The sequence below is a fragment of the Poecile atricapillus genome, chromosome 10, assembly GCF_030490865.1.
Source record: "Poecile atricapillus isolate bPoeAtr1 chromosome 10, bPoeAtr1.hap1, whole genome shotgun sequence".
Taxonomy (NCBI): Eukaryota; Metazoa; Chordata; class Aves; order Passeriformes; family Paridae; genus Poecile; species Poecile atricapillus.
The window spans coordinates 14,217,160-14,238,024 of NC_081258.1; the positions used below are offsets into that span (position 1 = coordinate 14,217,160).

Here is a 20,865-nt window from a genome sequence, read left to right on the forward strand (position 1 = left end):
ATGGCCCTGGCTGAGGGAGACAGCACAGGACTGCAGCCGCAGGAGGCAGCCAGGCAAGACAAAGAAAATCCTCTGGATGCCCTGGCACAGGGTAGGAGAACTGGAGCAGAGCAGAACTCTTGTCCCACATCTCTCCAGTTCCCTCCCGGCCCACAGCTGAACACACCACTGGAGACTGCAGCTCAACCAAGTGAGGTTTATTTACAGAGTAACTGTACAGAGCCAGCAGGGACACAGCTCCACTTCCTACAGAGGCTTTCTAGTGATTTTCAAGCACCTTCCCAAGGAAATCACTCCTTCTCCCTTCCACAGAACAGTCCCCATCACCACCTGGAGAGAGCCAGGGCTCAGCATTTGTGACTCCAGTAGCTGACCCTTAAACTAGGGGCATAGAGGGAACACAGCTGCAGCAGCAGACCCATATTTGAGCCACACCAGCCCCCACCTGTCCGGGCCTGTGGCCTCCTGCAGGGCAGCAGAGCACAGGGAGTCAGGAGCAGGCACTGGTTTGTGGTCTGAGAAATAGCATCATCCTGCTCTCAGCATGAGAGATTCCTCTGTGCCTTGTTTTTGCTCCCACAGAAGGATGGCAGGTCTTCTTGCCAGGCACAGGAAAACCCTTTGCTCCAAGGAATGTGAGCAGAAGGGCAGACATCCTCCCATCCCCACACCACCAAACAGCCAGCCCCAGGCCAGGTTCTGGGCAGGCTCCAGGACTGCAACCTTCCTGCCCTTAGCTCCAGCGTGGTGCTGATCCAAGCACCCACCAACTACAGGCGCAGCCGCTTGATATCCTCACTGCGGAAGTCGATGCGGAGAGCCAGCACCTGCCGGACCTCGGCGGGAGTGAGGCGCCAGGTGAGTGGACCCGAGTTTGGGCCCCAGTAATCCAGAATCTCTGTCACCTGGGAAAAGAGAGGAGCTGTAAGAGATGGCTCAACACACACTGCCTTCACCGGTACGTTTGAACCCGAGCACAATCAGACATGGGGCAACTTCAGGTTCTCCACGCCCTGTAGGTGTGACAACATCTGGATGAACTCAGTAAAGCCACGTGCAGTGCAGCTGGTGTTCCCACAATCCCCCGGTAGAAGCAGAGCGAGTGCAGCTCACCCTTTCCAGGTTGAGGATGGTGGCCATTTGGGAAAGACGGGCAAACTTGTCACGGATAGTCCACGTGGTGACTGTGGTGAGATAGGCTATGAGGGACCTCAGCTCCTTGTCGAACTGCAGACCACCGAGCTGTGAGCACAGAGGGAGATCTGTTAACTCCCCAAGCAGACCCAGGGGTTGTGCCAAGACACCAATTAAAATCACAAGGAGGCAGTCTATGAGCAGGTAGGTCCCAGTTAAACCATTTATTGCAGGTTTAAGTAACTTATGTTTAGACCCACCTTAAAACCCAGTCCCCTTATTGGTGCCAGCTCTTCTCAGTCCCATCACCAAACCCATTTTGTCCCTGTGGGTGCTGATGTACTGGTGTCCCTGAGCTGGTCACTGGTGGTTGCAGTTTCTTATAGGATAATATTTACATCTGCCCTGCCCCATCCTTTACTGAGGATTTGCAGTCAAGACAGACTACACGGCAGAGGAATGTTTTGCTTACCCTGCTGAAGGTGGATTTGAGCAGCACTTTCTCCAATTCAATGGCTATGAGACTGGTCATAAGACCAGTGAGAGTATCATAAATCACTGGAGACAGTCCAGCCTGGAAGCAGAAACCTGTGTCATTCTGCATTCAGGAAAAACTGAGCAGACGTCTCTAAAGCCCAAGGCTAGAAGAGCTTACAAATAAGGACTTGCAGGCTTGGCAAGAGGGGAGCACCACAGAGGTGATCCAGGTATGTGGGACCTGCAAGCAGGCTTTGAGAATTGCAGGAGTAGGGCATGACTGGATCCCTAAGAGCCCTGCAAGGCACTGAAGTACACCTCTGCTTGCTGAGCAAGGAAAGAGCTGGAGGATGCCACATGGAGGTCTGGCCAGAGCCTGTCAGGCTTCTGCCTCCTCTCACCTTGAACTCTGTCATCTGCTGTTCCAGATTGACGATGAACTGCTGGACCCAAGGATCATTGGCCTCATAGTCGCTGAACTCCTCCTGACAGTGAAATGCAGAAAGGGTTGTTTATGTGGCCTGAAGTAAGCCACAGACAGAGCACAGAGGACAGGAAGGTAGGTCCTTCCTGGAGCAGCAATTCATCTCTTCCATTTTCTCAAGCTCCTCTATAGCCAATTGTCCCTTTCCAAGCTCAGCTGCAGAGCAAGATGTGGGTATTTTACTGATACTCTGTGCCAAGGAAACAGCAGATAACTGAGGGGAAGGAAACAGTGATTGCTCTGACTGTGCTGCTGAACAGAAGACGGAGAGTACCCAAGTACAGCCAGAAGCAGAGAACACTGAGCCTCACCTCTTCGATGTTGTGGGAGACAGAGAGAAATAAGTTGATCCACGGCTTCACCTGGGGTTTGATGGCTGTGCTGTTGAGCTCGTTGAGACCTTCCTGAGGGAGACAGCAAGCAGAGGGGACAGTGAGGCACAAAATTTTTACAAACAGGCTGTCTTGATGCTGCTTCCCATTCTCAGCTGGGAAAACTGACCCACAGACTTGCACAGGAAACTGAACCCAGAAGGCCCAGATCCCATGCTCTTCCGGTGCTGGAAGGCTCTGAGGACAGCATGACAAGAAGAGGAGGAAGGATGTTGGCCCAGAAGCTGCTGTTGTTATGACTTGTGGTCTGGTCTGAAGGGCTTGTGCTTCCCCACCCCACCCCACCCCCCCCCAGCTACAGATTTCCTGGCAGGAGCGAGGCACACAGGGTAGAAAACGCATACTCTGTTTTTTCACTCTCCACCAGCCAGGGCTGTGACTGAACTCAACTGATGCCTCCCACCTCCACTGTAGCTTAGCTCAGTAGGAGAATCTAAAAGGAGGATAAAAGCTGTAACCACAGTTAGTTCCCTGAATTAATCATAACCCCTGCACATGCTATCTCCCCTGAGCAGCAGGCTGTCAGCAAAGGCTGTTTGGTCCCCTGTGATGAGAGCTCTTAAAGCCCTCTCCTGCCAGCCACCCCTCTTTGGCTCAGCAAGGTGTCACGAAAGCTCACTCAGCATGAAACTACGTCGGTACCAATTCTGACTGGCATTTGATAGAAGTTTTTAACTAAAACTGGCATTTCTGAGCAGGGCCTGCTGGCAGTTGTCCTTTTCTGAGGCAAATCCAAGCGTGTGTTACTCAGGCAGCACAGGAGCTTCCTCCTCAGCCTCTGGATTGCTTTGCAGCCACTTTTAAAACTGCATTAGAGTCAGACTGGAGAGTTTTACTCCTTACTGATGAGCTCTTTGGTTTTGACACTGACCACAATGCCCAAGAGGGTTTGCTGGCAGTGCTGAACAGAAAGCATCTGCCTGCCCTAAATGGCAAAGCCAAACAAAAAATAACCTGACCCCTCTGTGAAGTAGAAAGGCAAACCTGGTTCAAAATATTCTCTTTTGCTTGGTTTCTCTCCATATGCGATACCAGGTCTTCCTGCTTCTCTCCCTACCAGAGACCACTGTGAAATTTTAGGACAGCAGGCCCCAGCATGCCACAGGATGCTGGGTTTAGCCAGAGAGTCTTCTGCTCCATGCTGAGGACTATTTGCATTTGGGAAAGAAGGAGAAACCTGAGAAAAGAGCAGCTTTTCTCTACCAGCAGCCTGTCTTCAGCATTACTTAGTGAGGCTGTGGACAACTTGACAGTGTGCTGTGCCACGAGGGAGAATGGAGGAGATGGAAATGCTATTAATATTTCTTCTACTAAAAATGCTGAACCAACTGCAAGTCCATGCTGAGTGAAGAGAAATGAAGCAACATTCCTTCTGGCTCTGCAGCTGCTTCCAGTGCTTTTTATGCAGCCGCCAGCTGGTGTGGCTGTGTAAACGGGCTGGGGCTGTTTCCATGCCTCAAAGCCGATTGATTTGCTCCCTCCTGCACCCTACCCAGCGCTCCTGGAGTCAGACATGGCCTGGCCCTGGGCTGAGGTGACTCCTGCCAGAGTTCTCCCTGAGGACACCAGCAGCCTGTGTTGGAAGCCAGCAGTAATTTGGAGAGACACTCACCTGCAGCAGGTCACGGAATTTGTTGGAGACAGCAGCCATGTCTGAGAGGCAGCTCTCAATCTTCGCCTGTGCTTGCTCACCCCCGAATCCTTGGCTAAGCAGTTTGCTGCAGTCACTCTGCAGGGAAGAGATCCACGAGCAAGCTGCAAATTAATAACCTGGGCAGTTTTTATCCCTTTGTGTTGCTGAGCTCTGGCTGCCCACCAGTGTGTGGGCTAGGACAGGAGCCCAACTCTTACTCCTGCAAAGGCAGAGGCTGCTGGCTCCAGCTGCAGGGAGAAAGGACAGCAAGAAAAGAAGCCAGGGGCTGTCTAGCCTGGCACCAGAGAAATGCAGACTCTCCATGATGCACCAGGTTAGTCAGGCTGGAGGAACTGGTATTTCTGGCTGCTACTATCAGCCGGAAATTGCTCTGCCAGCTCAAAATTGCTTCCCTAAGGCTGGAGGGCAAAGACCTCAGGAACTCGCGCTTATCAAAGTCCAGATGGTTTACTTGACCCCCACCCCCGCCAAGGGAGGATATTACAAATCTGATTTAGGAAAAACCAGTAAGGAATACAGACTGCACCTCCAAAGTCTTCTTTAGGGTCATGATATTTTCACTGCAGACTTCCACATTGTTTAAGGTCACCTGAAAAAAAACCCAAACAAACCCAAGTTGGATTAAATGAAATTTCCCAGCACTTCATCCTCAAATCCACATATTTAATCCATTCCCTGAAAACAGGACAGACTGAAACACAAGTAGTTGAGGGACAGAGTTGCTAGTGAGATCAAAGCACTGCAGATTCACCCAGCTGCATGCAGCTAAACTACAGCAACTGAGCACATGTGCTGAACCCCCAGCTAGTACAGAGTTCAAGACAATTTACTGTTTTTCCTCATCATCCTGTTCATGATGGTGTAGTGAGCCCCACTTGATGATGGATGGAAGTCACAATGTGCCCCAAATTTTCTGTAAGTGTTATGAAGAAGGGAGCAGGAGGGGCTGAGAGTGATGTTTTATACCCTGTGTCCAGAGCAGCAGGGGAGACAGGGAGGCATGGGCAGATAAGTATCTGTTCTCCGCTGAACAGACTGTTCTCTACCTGCTGAAACTGAACTAAATGTCAGTGTAAGGCTGGGTTTGTGCAAACAGGGAAATAAGGCAAGGTGACAGGTGAATGAGGAAATTCAGTGGAAGAACTGACATTTTAAGCCCTTTGCTTCAGAAATGCAGAAACCTGTAACAAAGAATTCTATGAGATTAAGGAGTTCAGTCCCTCCTGCTCCCTTTGTTGCCTTCTCTCTTCATACAGTGAACGTTCCAAGGAACCTCTTCAGCACTTTCTGTTCACAACAGCTTAGAGGGAAACGGATCATGGTGATCCAGCCCCTCTCCAGTGCTCTGTCTCTGCCCACAGGTCTGCTCACACCTGGAGAGACCAGAGCCAGAGATGCTTTCCCAGTGAGTCCACAGTGCAAAGTATACACAGCATCCCAGCATGGGGAAGGACGTGTTACGCTGCAGAAGACAGGAGTGACAAGTGGCCCCTTCAGATGCTCTCCGAGGGGTCTGGAATGCTTCCTGTGCCTGTTCAAGCAAGCACAGAGCTGCAGTTCTGCTGTTAGAAGGCAACAGGAGGATCTTGCAGACCAAACAGCAGACTGCTCTAATGAGAACTCTTCAATCTGATAAGTGAAGGACTTTTTAATCTGGAGGAAGGTGTGGATGAGATGCTCCCCCACCACCTCTGTGCAGAGCCTGTGAAGAGGATTGGCAGACACCTCAAAAGAGCACAGACTCTTCCCCAGCCCAGAAGAACTGTTATCACAGCAGCCCAAGAGGCACTCACAGGCCCCCAGTTGCACAGGCCTGGTGTGGAAGCTCTACAAACGTGAGGTGAGGCAGAAGCATCTACCAGACATCCAAAGGCAGACCACCCACCACACCTGAACAGGTTTTCAGGTTCTCTGAACATAACAATCACACCAATCCTGTTCCCAAGAGTTCCTCATTGTCTTTCTCCCCACCCCAACTCACTCTACACCAGAACAGCCTCTAAACCTACCAGAAAGGACTGCTTGGCTTCGTCGGTGCTTTCAATGCCTTTGGTGTCAAACTTGCCCTGCTGCAGGCTGCTGTGCATGATGTTCACAGCACTGGTCACCCCTCTCTGGAAGTCCTGGAAGGTTGTGGCTGGGAAGCCCTGCTTCAGCTTGTTGTACAGAACCTCTCTATAGGCAAGCAGAACATACCAGGGTTTAGAGCAAGCAACAAAAAAATTATGCTCTGTGCCTGGGGACAGCATTCTGTCGGAGATCTGACCTGAAGAAGGTAGTGGAACTTCAAAGGGGAAAAATAGGCTCCTGACAGCATCTGAATGTTGAAAGAAAAATGTAACCACCCAGTTTCTGAGCTTCTCTGAATATCCTGCCTACAGCTGGATAGAAATGGAATGAAAAACAACAGGACAGTTTCTGCAGTCTCAGCCCAAGTTTGGGTCATTAAGTAACCCAGAGGACAACTAGGAGTGATCATGTACCCTCATGCAGGGAAGGACCCCAATGCTACAAGGCAACTCCATCTCGTAGGGATTGTGAGCCATGAGGTTCTTTTTTCTGTTTGTCTTGCAGGTGGATCACCACTACTGTGAGAAAAGATGCCCAGATCCAGCTTCCCATGCCTGTCACTGCTTCCTATGAGCATCTTCCTTGGAGGTGACAAGCCAGAGGTTCAAAGGCAAAGAACACAAGGAAGACCATCTGACAGCAACCAGTGTTTGCAGAATGTGAGGTGGAGGCATATTACAATGAACCTGGTGTATTTTCATTACCTGAAGTCAGACTCCAGCTCAGTGGTGGAGTGGTTGATCATAGCACAGAGACAGTCTATGCTGGAGCTGGACAGAGCACGCCCAATGCACTTCTTTACTATATAAAACACATCATCCACCATGCTGGAGGTGAGCTGGCCCTTCTCGTAGCTGTCCATGGCAACAGCCTGCAAAGAAAGCTGTCTCAGTGCCCTGAGCTCACTGAGTGATGCCACCCCAGCCGTGCTGAGACCAAACTGTCTGTCTGCCCACTTCACCCTGAGTGGAACTGTACCTGAGGGGCTGCTACCACTCAGACTAGTTTGCAGTAGCCCATGGACCTGGAAGATACCTGGGGTACATCTGAAGTCAAAGTTCAGAAACAGCCACTTGCTTTTCAAGGCCAAGGGAAACAAATGACTTTCCCAACAACTGCAGATTTGCCATGGACGCACATTCCTCCCTTGGGATGCTGACCAGAAGACTGAGGAGCACACACAGAAAAGCATCTAAGAGGTTTTCCCTACCTTGTTGACAGTCTCCCTCATGAAGTATTCCTCCATGGTGATGTAGTAGCCAATGAGTTCTTGCATTGTGCAGCTCAACAGACAGTTGTTGAGGAGCTTGTCCAGGTATTTTTGATGCTCTGTGGAACACAAGAGAGATCCATGGGCAGGAACCCAAGGCCAGGAGGTTCCACCAGGTCCCCTTGCTGCCTGTCTCATGGGACCCAACAGACTCACACCTGCCAAGCCCAACCTAGAACAAATCACAAGCCTCAAACTGTGGAGCTGAATTTGCTGAGCTGGATTTTGCAGGTGACAAAAGTGATTTCCAGAACTCTACAGAGTACCAAGACCTTGAGCCTGTTTTTTCGTGACCTCCACCTTTAGGATTTGTGCCTGCAGTGACCAAATGGCTCTTCCTCTCCGGGGACTTGACTTTGTTATACTCTACAATCATTCTTAATGTTCATTTCCCTGTTAGAGGGAACAACCAGTGCTGAAAACAGGTTTGCAAAGTCTAGGCTACACAATTGTGGTCCACAGAACACTCCCAAAGTGCCTTTGCAGACCCTGTGTCACTCTGTTCTGACATTAATTCAGGTATATCTCCATTTCTGGCTTTAATGAGCAGATCCTATCAGTATTGGTACTCAAGGTGTTACCTTGCTTTACCTCCTCTGAGGCCATGGCATCTCCCACCTCAAAATCAGCTATTATTCGTCTCTTGATGAACCTCAAGTAGAGCTCACTGCGGGCATTCATCAGAGTGACTTCTGTTAAAATAGGGTCAAGCTCCCTGGAAGAAATAGCAAGAATCAAGACAGCAAGACAAAAGGAGATGCACTAACTTAATTCAGTTAAGTTGTATGTTCTCTGTTCCTTTACTATGAGATCAGTACTGCCCCTTTCCATCTGTGCTGTTGAGTGGAAAGGCTCAGCACAATAACTGGTATGTACAAAGCATGCACACACACACAATCAAAATATCCCCCAAAACCATCTCCAAGGAGGTATCTCTACAATATTGCTTTTTTCTCACAAACTCTACTCCAAGATTTAGCAACATTCCCCCTCTTTTTCCTCATAGATGTGAGGAAATCCACGTTGAAATCACAGTGGTAAGGACTGCAAGACGCAAAGCAACCTGATGTAATTTCAAAATGAGCCCTGTTTTGAGTGGGAGGTTGACTAGAGACCCTCACCAGTCCTTCCGTACCTCAGTTTTGCTACAATTCCATGAGCCCTATGTTGCCAGTGCTAGAAATGCCTGGTCCCTGCCATCTCCACATATGTGTTTTTGTGCACAGATTCACGTGTTTCTCTGCAGATGATGAAGAATCTGTTTAAGCTCAACAGCTCAAATGTGAGACAAAAAAAGCATGTTACAATGCAGAACACAGTGTTCAGATCAGAGATGACTACGGAAAAAAGACTGACACATCAGCTTTTTCATCAGCGTGCACAGAAGAATTTTCCAAATGCTGCTTGAAGCCTCATGGTGCACAAGTGGGAGAAGGAAACATCACCTTCATTTTACAGATGAAAAAGAAAAAAAATCAGAAAAGTGGGATGCATGCAGAGTTACTCTAGGCAAATAATAAGTGGATATTACTGCTGAAATATTAATTATGCAGGCTCACATACAGATCTTCCTTGAAGAACCTAAGTTTTCTTTCAAGGCATGTTTGTAAGTCAGGCAGTCCCAGAAAGGCTGGGTGCACTTTCAAATGGCCTTGCTTAAGGGTTATGTAAATATTCACAATAAGGAAAAAAAGAGGGAGACTGAAAGCACTGCAGTTCATTTTTAAGAAACTGATGGTATGGAGCTGCTGCAGCAGCAGTACAGATTAAGTAAGACCCAAAGATTTATTCCTGATTCTGTCACAAATTATCTGTCCAGGGAGCTGCTCTATTTTGTGGGCTCCAAGAACTGTACTCTGGCCATGAAAGGGTAGTGGGCACAGGCAGTTAAAAGCTCAGTCCTTCATGTGCAGTGATATCGACAACCCTCCAGGAATGCTTAGAGCCAAGGCTTAGAATTAATGACTAAGCAAAATAAAGCCCCACTACAGAAGCTTCCTTTATAGAAGGGCAGTGAAGGGCACCTAACAATTGGATTTTATGAATTAATACCCATAAAGTTTCTGGAAGAGTGGGAGAGTTATCTAAATGCTAAGTAGTGTTAATAACAACTCAAGAGTGAAAGGTTAGAGAGCATAAAGAGGTTTTTTTTGTACCTTGGTTCAATCTTCTCTGCAGAAGAACTTCTCATCATGCTATTCTGGACTTGCTGGAACTGCAATCACAAAAGAAAGGGAGTCTTTGCTGATGACTTGGAGTTACCAGACACTTCTTGTGCTATCACCTCAGGAAGTGCTTACTCACTGGATGAAAGGAATGCTTCGCAGGAAGCACAGCCAGAGAAGGGAATCACATAAGTTTATTTCCTCCTCCTCCAAGGCAGGAGATGGAGGATCCTCCATCCTGCCAGGAAGGGTGGTGGGATGGGACTTGACCGGAGGCACCAAGGTATGTGACCATCATAAGCCCTGCATCTAAGCAGGAACAAGTCAGTGGGGAAGGTGTACTGAAAGCACCCTACAGACCTGCATAGCAAGGAGTGCCCAAGGTGCATTTACCACACTCCAAATGGATCTTTCCCTACATCAGCAAGCACAAATACAGGCTCAACCCCTTCAGCTATCAGGGTAAATAAGGAGTAAAGCAAGGTTTCTCTCAATACACAAGGTCCAACTCTGCTGTCTCTATGAGCCCCACAGATCTGGATGGAGGGCACAGCTGGCTGCACCAGGCAGCCCCCCACTGCTCTTACCTGCCTGTGATAGTCCCTCTCCTTAATGAACTTGTCCACCACCTTCTCCACCTGCCGGTCACACTCCACCTGCAGGTGCTTGATGAGGGTGTAGAGCCTCCCGGGACCATAGTAGGTCTCCACAATGGGCTGGTGGGTCTCCACAATGCGAGCAATCCCTGCGGGGAGAAGAGACTCAACCAGCAGTTCCTAGAGCCTGGCAGAGCTACACAGGTCTGCAGAGCAGACCTAAAAAAGGATCACTCATTCCACAGATTGACTACAAATCTCCTGGAGCAGAAGCCATTTTTCTGTCCCTAAAGAGAACTCCTGCCATGCCTTGTGTGCCAGCTGCCCTGCAGCCCAGCAAGATACAAGGTATGAAACTTCCCCAGGACAAAGCCACACAAGCTAAATCTGGCAGGGGGCACAACTACTATCCAAACCCAGTCCCAGCTCTCAGCACCTGCGAAGTTACAGGGAGAAATCAGCCTAGGGATGGCTCTTGGGCACACACTTGCTGCAGAGAGCAAGCATTAGCAAAGGCAAGAACTCCTTGGAGGAAGAGCTCATCTCCAAGGAATTATCTCTACAATATTGCTTTCCTCTCACAAATGCTCTACTCCAGAAGTTAGCAATGCTCCCCCTCTTTTGACACTACTGCCAAGAAAGCTCTACTGGTGCCAGGCGGGGAGAGTAACTAGGCAGGGGTGCAGCCTGGAGCTAGAACAGATTTCACAGAGAAGGTGGTTAATCACCATGGGATCTTAATTACTGTCTTTGGCAACATTCCCACAGAGCATTCATATTCCCTTCTCTCCCTTTCTTCTCTGCTTTCAAGTTCCCATGGTGCTTCTTAAAGAGCCAGGCCTGGAGGCACCAACAGCTGCTCATCCCGAAGGATCTGATTTGTTTGTCTGGAGAGCTGCAAGTCTGAAGAAACCTCCAGGGAATACTCATTTGTTTTGAGGATGCAGAGAACAGGAAGAGTCTGATTCCTGGAGGAAGCCAACAAATCCTTCGCAAATCTATTTCGTGCCTGTACAAGATGTACATAGGAAAATCTTATTGCGATGCCCTCTCCTGGTTAGAATAAATCCTGCTCGTTGTGTCCCTGTCCCTCCAGTGTGAAACACCTGCAGCTCAAAGCAGAATGAAGCATTTTGTGAGCTAAAATTAAAAGCATTTAAAATGATGGACAGTCTCATCATGGACTATTTGCAATCAATCAGGAAAGAGGAAAAGAAGATTACCTTCGAAGAGGAGTGTCAGGGTGTCTGCAAAGATGACAGCAGCTCGACGGTCACTCATGTCTGTCCCCATCACCAACTGCAGGTTCTCTTCTGCTTTGTTGGCCACCTGCATGACAACAGGACCAGTCAGCTAAATACCCAGAGGTATTCTTCATCCCACAGGTCCTCTGTCCTTGCCCTAGAGAGCTTTCATTGGCCCTCCCAAAGCAAGAGCTATTGCTGTTGTTCCTCTTTTGAACAGGGATCCTTTCCTCTCTTAGGGAAAACACAAGCCTCAAGGAAAGGCAGAAACTTGTTCTCTTTCCAGGCTCGCTGGATGATTTTTAAGCAAGTGCAGAGAGCAAGACACAGAAGAAGTCAGGCAGCTCCCTGGATCTGTACTCAGACACCAGAAAGCCCATCCCAGCATGCAAATGTGGGGAAAGATATGAACTAAGGCTAGTGCTATTTTTTAAGGTTAACAAGACACTGCCAAAATCTCCTTCCACAACATCTGTTGACAGAGACTGGATTTTGATTTCCCCTGGGTGTCACAGAGCTTGTTACCTGCTTGCAGAGGTACTCAGAGAACTTGCTCAGCCCATCTTCATGTAAGCCTAGCAGAGGAAAGATCTTGAAGAACCGTTCCACCTGGGGCAGATCACCCTGCTTCATAGCTGCGTCAAATTTCTCCGTAACAATTGTCTTCAGACGCTGCTCTGCTTCCTGCAGGAGCTTCAGGTTGGCATCAATTATTCCTCCTGGTCAAAAGGACACGAAAAAAATGTAAAAGCAACAGCACAATGTTAGTACTGTATCAAGGGCTACTTTTTTTTTCCAGGAGAGTGACCAGCACTGCACAGACCCAAGCTGAGAAGGCAGAAGACACACTAGAGTTCCTCTACAGGCACAGACAGACAGGTTGGTGTGGGATGTGATGTTGTGATTTTGCATGGATGATGACAACACATCCACTGGAATTTTCCTCTTAGGAATCTAGCAATTTACTCCCTCATTTCCAGTTGCTCTCCTTAGTAGCACACCATATCACAAGAACAATTCTCCTTGACAGAGCCTTCTCTCTCACTTCTTCTGGTCTGAACATCTTGTCCTTTTTTTAGTTAGCACCTGAAATACTATTACAGCTGTGTGCCAAGAATTTCCTTTTCAAGTAATGCTAATTCTGGTGTAATAACACTTCAAAAACGTTCACCCCTAAGTCAGTCTCTAAAATGCTAAGATCCCTGGCCAGCATTAGATCTGCTTTGTCTGTTGGGCTGAGGCAATCAATGGGAAATGAGCAGCCTCTAGACATTCATTGGAAAGGCGACTTTCCAGCATCTCCTCACAAATGGTGCTTACCTTCCTTGCCTTGACGACTGAGCTCAATCACTGACTTGTCCAGAGACAGATAGCGATGGATATGAGCTGCTGCTTGTTCATAGTCCTCATTTCTCAGGGCTGTCTGAACTCCATCCATGCAGAACTTCAGGTCAAGGATGTCATCAGCTCTCTGAATGGCCTGATAGAGTCGGTTCTGCAAGAAAGGCAACCAGTAATGCTTCCAGCTGCAGGATGGACCAGAGAAAGGGAATTGCGAGAAGACAGTGTGACGGAAAAGAAGAAACAGACTGAAGCAATACTTCTTTACACAACAAAACTACAATGTAGCAAAAATCCCACACTACTTAAAAAGTGCCAAGACCAGTGGCTCTGCAGGATGAACAGCATTTGTCAAAACTGAGGCTGAACTTGGAGGACACAGTCCTCTGTAACAAACAGGTAGAGACCAGAGACAACACCACACATTATCTGTTTGATCTGAGCAGTTGTGCCGAGTGCTGGCATCGACACCCCTCAGCTTGTCCCCAGACAAGGAATAGAACAGCCAGATTCCTGACCTGGCTTGGGTGACAATGGACATTTCCACTGTCCTCAGTCCTGTGTAGTTGCCAAGATTGCCAGTCACCCTTTTCAGGGTATTCTACCAGGAGCTGCATGCTCAGAAGGGGATGCTGGAGATCCAGCTGCTGTATGGATGAGCATTCCTGGAAGTGTTCAAGGCCAGGTTGGATGGGACTCTGAGCAACCTGGTCTAGTGAAAGGTGTCCACGTCAACAGCAGGAGAGTTGGGAATGAGATGAGCTTTAAGGTCCCTTCCAGCCCAAACCATTCTATGATTCTATCAGTCTTATACCATGCAATATCCAGGAGCCCAGAAAAACACATGTGAAACAAAGAGCATAGGAGTTTCCAGCCCACCTGCCCTCTGAAGGCAGGGCACATCTGTTGTGCTGTGAGCACAGAACACAGCTTGGTGGTGACAAGCTCCAGCCCCCTCAGGCCAGTTACCTTGGCAAGGTCGAGCTGACGGACTTTACTGCTGACGTTCTCAGCCAGGTTGCAGGTGAAGGTGATCATCCCTGCCAGCTGCTGGGCATCCCCCTCGATCAGCTGCAGGTTAGGGCTGGGAACACACAGGAACATGAGATGCACACGTTAACCAGCTGGATGGTGTGCAGAGAGAGTGACTCTTCCTCCAAATACAGCTGGTGCTGTTACAGTACTCTCATTTCATTCCCTTCCTCTGGGAAAAAAGCAGGAGAAAGGAACAGACTGCATTGGGAGAGGCTGCACAGACCACTGTGCCTTGCTACCATGCATGGCATGAACAAGCCACTGGGCCCTTATGACATTCTCCACTTCTGAAGTGGAGGTGAAGACTGCAAACGTTTCCTCTGAGCTTCTACTAGACACAAGGCCATTTAGGATGACTTTCCAGCCTGCCTGTACAAGTTCACCCTGATGAGGCAGTGATATTTGTTCACACCTGTAGACAGCCTGGCACAAGACACCTGATGCAACAACTGATGCTGAAACCTGGCAGCCTCTGAGATGACACTTTCAAGGCTTTTGAGGCTGCTCGGCCTACGCCAAAATTGGTCAGCGTGAGTGAGGGCACAGCTGTCAGTGCTTCTGAAAAGAACTGGGCACCTGGGGACGAGGATCCAGCTGGTGTTCTCTACACAAACTGATTTGAAGTCTGACATTTTCTGAGAATGGATGGGCTTCCCCTACAACAGTGAAAGGAGCAGCTGGGTCATGCAGCAAGAAGGAAGAGGGGGGATGGAACACTAACCCCATGCGATGAAGAGCAACCATCTTATTCTCTATAGTGCTTTGCTGCTCCAGGAGGGCATCCAGCTCTTCCTGCACGACTTTCTAGAAAAAAAAACCCAAAAAACTATGAAGGAGGTGTTGTGTGACTCTCCTCCAGGCCAGCAATTTATCACAGAGCCTACATCCAAGCCAAAAACACAGAGCTAGCAAGGCATTAGTGTTTCCAAGAGCTCATATGACAAATTAATCCTTTCTAATCGCTCTTTAATCCTCTTAATCTTTATGTTTTGCCATTTGAAAACCTCGGTTTTGGAATCCTCATCACACCACTTTTAAGGCAACCCACAAACTCCTCCCCTGGCCGGGTTTCCACTGCACGAGATCCCAGAATCTCCAGGCTACTCGCGATTCAGGGATCCGCGGAGGCGACACCGACCTCTGGCCGGGCCCCAGGGGCGGCTAAATCCGTATTAAACACCTCTAGAGAGTATCCAACAACGACGGGCACAGTGACAGCGAGGCATCCGCTTTAAGGAGCCCCGCCGCCTCCCGTGCCCGGCCCCACACACCTCCTCCTCACACAGCCGGCTGTAGGCGGCCTCCAGGTCCGCCAGATCGGTCAGCGACTGGATCCGCTCCATGGACAGGGCGGAGGCGGCGGGGCCGCCACCCTCCCCTGACGGCGCCTTCGGTCCCGGCGCCGTGGCCGCCGCCATCTTGGCACGCAGCTGACGCGGCCGATATCACCGTGAGGCCCGTCGGGATCGGCAAGGCGGTGCCTGAGCCTTGGCGCCGCTCGGCCCCGCCCGGCAGCGAGGGAATCTAACTCCCCTCCAGATCTCCATGCTAGAAGGGGGCTGAGAGTTTTCTTGGGGGGGCTCTTGGTGCAGGGAGCAGCTGCCATAGCGCCGCAATCATTCAGGCAACGCATTGGCCAACCTCTCCCGCCATACGGCGCGCGCGCGCGCCGGACACGCAGAAAGCCCCGTGGAGAAGGCGCGGGAGGGCAGCGCGCAGGCGCGGCGCTGATGGCGGAGGAGGCCGGCGGCGCGCCCGCCTAGGCCGGAGCAGCATCCGCCGCCATCCGCACGGTGAGCGCAGCTCTGCCCGCCCGGCGGCGGCTCCGTGCCAGGGACGCGCCGGACGAGCCGCTGGTTTGGGGAGGGGAAGCGTCGCGGAGCCCTTGGGGCCTGGGCCGGGTGAGGGCGGCCGGGCCGGGCAGTGACCTGTGGCCGGTTCCCGGGGCGAGCGTTCCGCAGGGCGCGGGGAGGTGCTGGCTCAGTGCCGGGACCTCGGCAAGGCTGAGGGCCGGATTCCCCGGCCCGGGGCGGCCGGTTGGTGCTGGGATTCCTGCCGCCTCAGCCTCGGGGAGAGGAGTCGGCCCTGAGCAGCTGCGGGTGGCTGCACTCACGTTCAATGGAACGGCGGCGTCAGGGATGCGTAACGGCGCGGGGATCCCGCAGGGCTTCCCTAATTGTGTTCGGATCCTGAACAGCTAAAGCCGCGACTAATTAGCAGTAATTACTGGAAGTCCTGCTCAGCCGCCCGGCAGTAAGGAGTTCAGCTGGCGCTCGGCAGCCGGGACACCTTGGGAGAGCCTTTTGCCTCGTCGCGCTAATAAATACCAAATAGCGGGGTGGCAGCCGGGCTCCTGGTGCAATGATCCGTGCACACACGGGAGGGCAGCGGTTCTCTCTGCGGGATGAAAGGCTTTGAGAAGTTTATTTGTGTGTTTGTGTTACTTGTTGCAGAATTACCAGAGCTAAAATAAGCTGAAGCAAATCCGTTGCCAACATGTTTCTGTACAACCTAACGTTGCAGCGTGCCACAGGCATTAGCTTTGCTATCCATGGCAATTTCTCAGGTAATTTTCTCCTCCCTCTGCATGTCTTGGCTTGAGGTTTTTTTTTGATAGCACAAGAAAAAAATATGTTTTACAGTTTGCTTTGGTACCTCTGGGTTTTTTTGCTGGTGCATCATCATTTACTCTTGAGTGTTACTTGAGCCGTGGTAGCTTGTGGAAAGATGATTATTTATCAATGTAATGTGTCTATAGATTTAGCTTAGTATTCTGATCAGTTTTCTGGTATGTTAAAAGATGTTCAGTGGTGGTATGTTCAGTGGTAAGTTTCTTTGAACTTCTGCACGGTAATCCTAAAATTGGCGTTTGCAAGTTTCCCCTTCTTCCCTTGTAGCACTTGTTGAAGTTGCATTGTGCTCTGTTCCTGACTTGTGCTCCTGTTTTGGCTTCTTCAGGAACCAAACAACAAGAAATTGTTGTTTCCCGGGGCAAGATCCTGGAGTTACTTCGCCCTGATCCCAACACAGGAAAGGTTCACACTCTGCTGACCGTGGAAGTGTTCGGAGTCATCCGGTCCCTCATGGCCTTTAGGCTGACAGGGGGGACCAAAGACTACATTGTGGTGGGCAGCGATTCGGGGCGCATCGTCATTCTGGAGTACCAGCCCTCCAAGAATGTGTTTGAGAAGATCCATCAGGAAACCTTTGGCAAGAGCGGATGCCGCAGAATCGTTCCAGGCCAGTATTTGGCTGTGGACCCAAAGGGCCGTGCCGTCATGATCAGTAAGTCTCTCTGTCAGCTTGCGTTATTATTTTTATCTTTTGTCTTGTGGATATTTATTTTGAAGCAAGTTTCTGCCAGGTATAATTGGAATTGTTTCTCAGGTAGTGTTTTAGGCTGAGTTGTGTCAAGGGGAATGCAGGTATTCAGAATTGTTCCTTGATGCTGGTGGACTTGCAAAAATAAATTGTAATGCTAACCAAAACAAGTAGGAAAGAAACCAGTTTTCCTAACAGTGCACAGAGCTCTGAAGTGTGGTGTGTGGGAGAGAAGATGGGATTGCAGGCATCAGTGCTACAGTGTAGCCAGTTAGTTCTCATGGCCTGAGATGATGTTCTGAGTTCATGTCTCTTCTCTGAGATGTCTTGTGGAGACAGCCAAATTCATTTCTGATCAGGCTTCACAGGTAGAAGGACACTTGGGAGAAATTTTTTGGTAAGAGTTAGCATGAGATATATGGAACTTTCTCAGTTTGCTGAGGGCAGCTCTGTACAGTGCTGATGGCAGTTTACCAGTATGTCTTTATACTTGGAATAGCAATAAATATTGTTTCTTTTCTAACATGTCTGGTCTTCCTGGGTGAGAAAGTAGCACAGTCATGGTTGTGCCATTCGTATTGATATCTGAGTGGTGGTTTTTATGTTGTGGATGCTATATGTCAAGCAAGGATACATTTTCTTAGTTAAAATATTTCTATGGAGAAGTTGTCATACCAGCTGGCTTTAAATAGCAGAACATCTGGCTGCTTCTTTCCGTTTGTCTTTGCTTCCTTGCAGTCTGTCATCTCTTGTGTTGTAAAAGGAGTGAGTAGACCTGCCTTAAGCCATTGTAGATGGCATGTTGGGCCAGGTGAATGTAGCTCAAAGGGTCAGGCTTTGGCTTTAAAGGGCTGAAGTTGTCGTTTTGTCCTTACAATCTGAAAGATTTAAAATGAGACATTCAAGATTAATTGGTGGCACAGAGATAAACACCAGTAGTGAACTTCAGCTGAAGTAATGCTGACATTCTCTTGCCAAGTTACAGCTCGATTTTGGGCTGCAGGTATGGTTAGATTTGATCAAGTGATGGGCTTCATGTGCTGTTGTCCTTTTTTGCAGGTGCCATTGAAAAGCAGAAGCTGGTGTATATCCTGAACAGAGATGCTGCTGCTCGACTCACCATTTCCTCCCCACTAGAAGCCCACAAGGCCAATACCTTGGTCTACCATGTGGTAGGAGTCGATGTGGGGTTTGAAAACCCAATGTTTGCTTGTCTGGAAATGGATTATGAGGTGAGAAGAACTTCATCTTCCTTTGCTGTCTTTTGACCTTTGTTGTTCCTATTCTGTTCTTCATCTGTCATTGTGGAACATTGGCTGCTTCTGCTGTCTGAGGCAGTTTCCATTTTTCAAGTTTCCATTTCCAAGCTTACTGGCTTTTTGTCTTGCCTTCAGCCAGAATGGACAAGTCTCTTCGGCCTTGGTGATTAATTTTGCTTTTCAACTGAAAATATGCTTATTTTCTTGGTCTGAACTTCTCTTGTGCAATTTGCAGTCTTGTGGCCTCCATTCTGTTGTTACTCAAAACTGTTTCCCTACATATCAGCTTTGCTTCTCCTTTTAATACTTTTCTTCAAAGACCCCTCCATGTGTTCTGTTTCAGGAAGCAGACAATGATCCCACAGGTGAAGCTGCAGCCAACACACAACAGACATTGACATTTTATGAACTGGACTTGGGTTTGAACCATGTTGTCAGGAAATACAGTGAGCCCCTGGAAGAGCATGGCAACTTCCTCATAACAGGTACTGCCTACAGAGATGTTTTTGCATGGGTCTGCTTGGTTCCCGTTCCCTAGGAAAACAGAGTCAATACTCTTTACATCTTAGGAGTTGTTTCAATTGTAGTTTGAGCCATTAGTATAAATTAGTTAATTGACCTTGCAGTCAGGTAATGAGGGGTGGTTCACACATGGAAATACACAAGTATTTGTAGAAGCAGCTGCAGTTAGAGAGGTCTCCTGAAATTAGCTGATAGCAATGCAAAAGGACTTAGTTTTAGTTAATGTGTAGGTGCTGTTGTACTCTCGTGAATGGGATTCCATCAGCTAAAGGCAGTAGGTGAATCCATGGACTAAAAGCCCACTTTGAGGGGTTGGATGCAGGGCCAATATAACACCTTCAACCAGGGAAACTGCTGCAGGTTCCTCTCCAAGCACAAAAGATGCTGAGCTAGGAGAGCATCTTTGTATGCTTGCCCTGTTGCATCTTCTGTAGGCAGCTGTCAGACAGACACCAAATATTTTGCTGAATCTGTTTGGTGGTATTTTTTGTTACATGAGATCACAAAGTATGGTTTTAGAAATGCTTCTATTAACTAAAGATGTTAATTCATCTGATGGATGTTTCTACAAGCAAATATGCCAGAAACCCAGGGGTTGTGTTTAAGTTGCTAGTGTGGTATTTTGGGCATGGCATGGCTTTCTAATGAGAAATAATAATAAATAATAATAAATTCTAATAAGAATAAGCCAGAAAGGGTAAAACTTAAGCAATTTGTCAGAAGCTGCATCCTTCCAGGTCCCCTGGTTCCTTCTGCTCTGTTCTCATGGTGGCGCAGGCAGCTTGTACTCAGTCTTCTGTCTTTTCAATAAGAGCAGATTCATACATGCAGGGTGATGGAGAGTACTGGAAACTACATTGCATTAAAGAAAACCGAATGTTCTGCAAGCAGCGAGTCAGATCTGTGGTAAAGGCTTTTCTCCTAATAATTTTCTTTCAGTTCCTGGTGGTTCTGATGGCCCCAGTGGGGTACTGATCTGTTCTGAAAACTATATTACTTACAAAAACTTTGGTGACCAGCCTGACATCAGATGCCCAATTCCCAGGAGACGGGTGAGAATTCTTTAAGATTATGAATGCTTGGAATTTGCTTTTCAAGGTTAAGGGCATCAAGAAGGTTTTAAAGTAAGAAAAAAGGATTTAAAACCACATTGGTTTATCTACCTCACTGGCTGTATGTTATCTGGGAGGGAGGATGGAGGTGGGCATAGCCTGAAGTGATGAGTGTGGTTCATGTCTCTTCTCTGAGATTTATACTGGAGATACTCCAAAGCCTCTGATCAGGCAGCATGTCAGTGCAAGATAGGATTACTTGAGATGCTGAATGGTGGCAATTATAGATGCAGATGAATTCAACAGCAGCTCTGTTGCAACTAAGGCTGCTTCCTCTCCCTTTGGTATGGGGAATTATGTGCTTTGGCAATGCTTTGAACACCTGCCAAGGTGCTCAAAACCAGCTGTGTCTGGGTTACAGTCCTTTCCTGTGTTTTTGGCTTTGATATGTGAGAGTTGCCTGGAGAGGAGAGCAAAACAGATGAGGGATGATGTTTAGGCAGTGTCCCACAGCTGTATTTCCTTCTGGGGCAGAGATGTACCAAGGGTGACTACAGGTGTAACGAAGGGATGTGCTTTGTGTTAAAAGCCTTCTTCCATACTGTGAGCTCTTAAGGTACCTGGGAAATGGAAATACTTCAGTCAGTGAAATAATTTCTGTGCTTGTCAGGTAATTCTACCAATGACCTCCTGTCTTTCCTTACAGAATGACTTGGATGACCCAGAGAGGGGTATGATTTTTGTCTGCTCTGCTACACATAAGACCAAGTCCATGTTCTTCTTCCTGGCCCAGACAGAGCAGGGAGACATCTTCAAAATTACTCTGGAGACTGATGAAGACATGGTGAG

At 48.6% G+C, this 20,865-nt stretch overlaps 2 protein-coding genes and 2 non-coding genes across 4 annotated transcripts in view; 3 read left to right on the forward strand and 1 right to left on the reverse strand.

The window, feature by feature from the left end:
- Nucleotides 1-182: 182 nt before the first annotated feature.
- COG4 (component of oligomeric golgi complex 4) lies at nt 183-15,321 on the reverse strand. The gene is made up of 19 exons (XM_058845535.1): nt 15,134-15,321; nt 14,584-14,666; nt 13,797-13,911; nt 12,807-12,981; nt 12,012-12,205; nt 11,466-11,571; nt 10,234-10,391; nt 9,638-9,696; nt 8,063-8,196; nt 7,422-7,540; nt 6,916-7,082; nt 6,151-6,316; nt 4,668-4,730; nt 4,100-4,216; nt 2,407-2,499; nt 2,013-2,096; nt 1,607-1,708; nt 1,114-1,242; nt 183-905 (listed from the first exon to the last, which is right to left on the reverse strand). The coding sequence occupies exons 1-19, from the start codon at nt 15,278-15,280 to the stop codon at nt 771-773; spliced, it is 2,346 nt and encodes a 781-aa protein (XP_058701518.1). The 5' UTR covers nt 15,281-15,321; the 3' UTR covers nt 183-770.
- Nucleotides 15,322-15,447: 126 nt separating this feature from the next.
- Nucleotides 15,448-20,865, forward strand: part of SF3B3 (splicing factor 3b subunit 3) — a 28,648-nt gene continuing 23,230 nt past the window's right edge. Inside the window, exons 1-7 of the mRNA XM_058845534.1 lie at nt 15,448-15,655; nt 16,316-16,428; nt 16,821-17,147; nt 18,243-18,415; nt 18,786-18,927; nt 19,904-20,016; nt 20,723-20,860. Of these exons, the coding sequence (XP_058701517.1) occupies nt 16,359-16,428; nt 16,821-17,147; nt 18,243-18,415; nt 18,786-18,927; nt 19,904-20,016; nt 20,723-20,860 (963 nt within the window). The 5' untranslated portion in view covers nt 15,448-15,655; nt 16,316-16,358. The remainder of the gene's footprint in view (nt 15,656-16,315; nt 16,429-16,820; nt 17,148-18,242; nt 18,416-18,785; nt 18,928-19,903; nt 20,017-20,722; nt 20,861-20,865) is intronic.
- On the forward strand, nt 17,465-17,546 carry LOC131582852 (small nucleolar RNA SNORD111). Its single transcript, XR_009278395.1, has one exon. It is a non-coding gene; the product is annotated as a small nucleolar RNA SNORD111 (small nucleolar RNA).
- LOC131582855 (small nucleolar RNA SNORD111) lies at nt 20,172-20,251 on the forward strand. Its single transcript, XR_009278398.1, has one exon. It is a non-coding gene; the product is annotated as a small nucleolar RNA SNORD111 (small nucleolar RNA).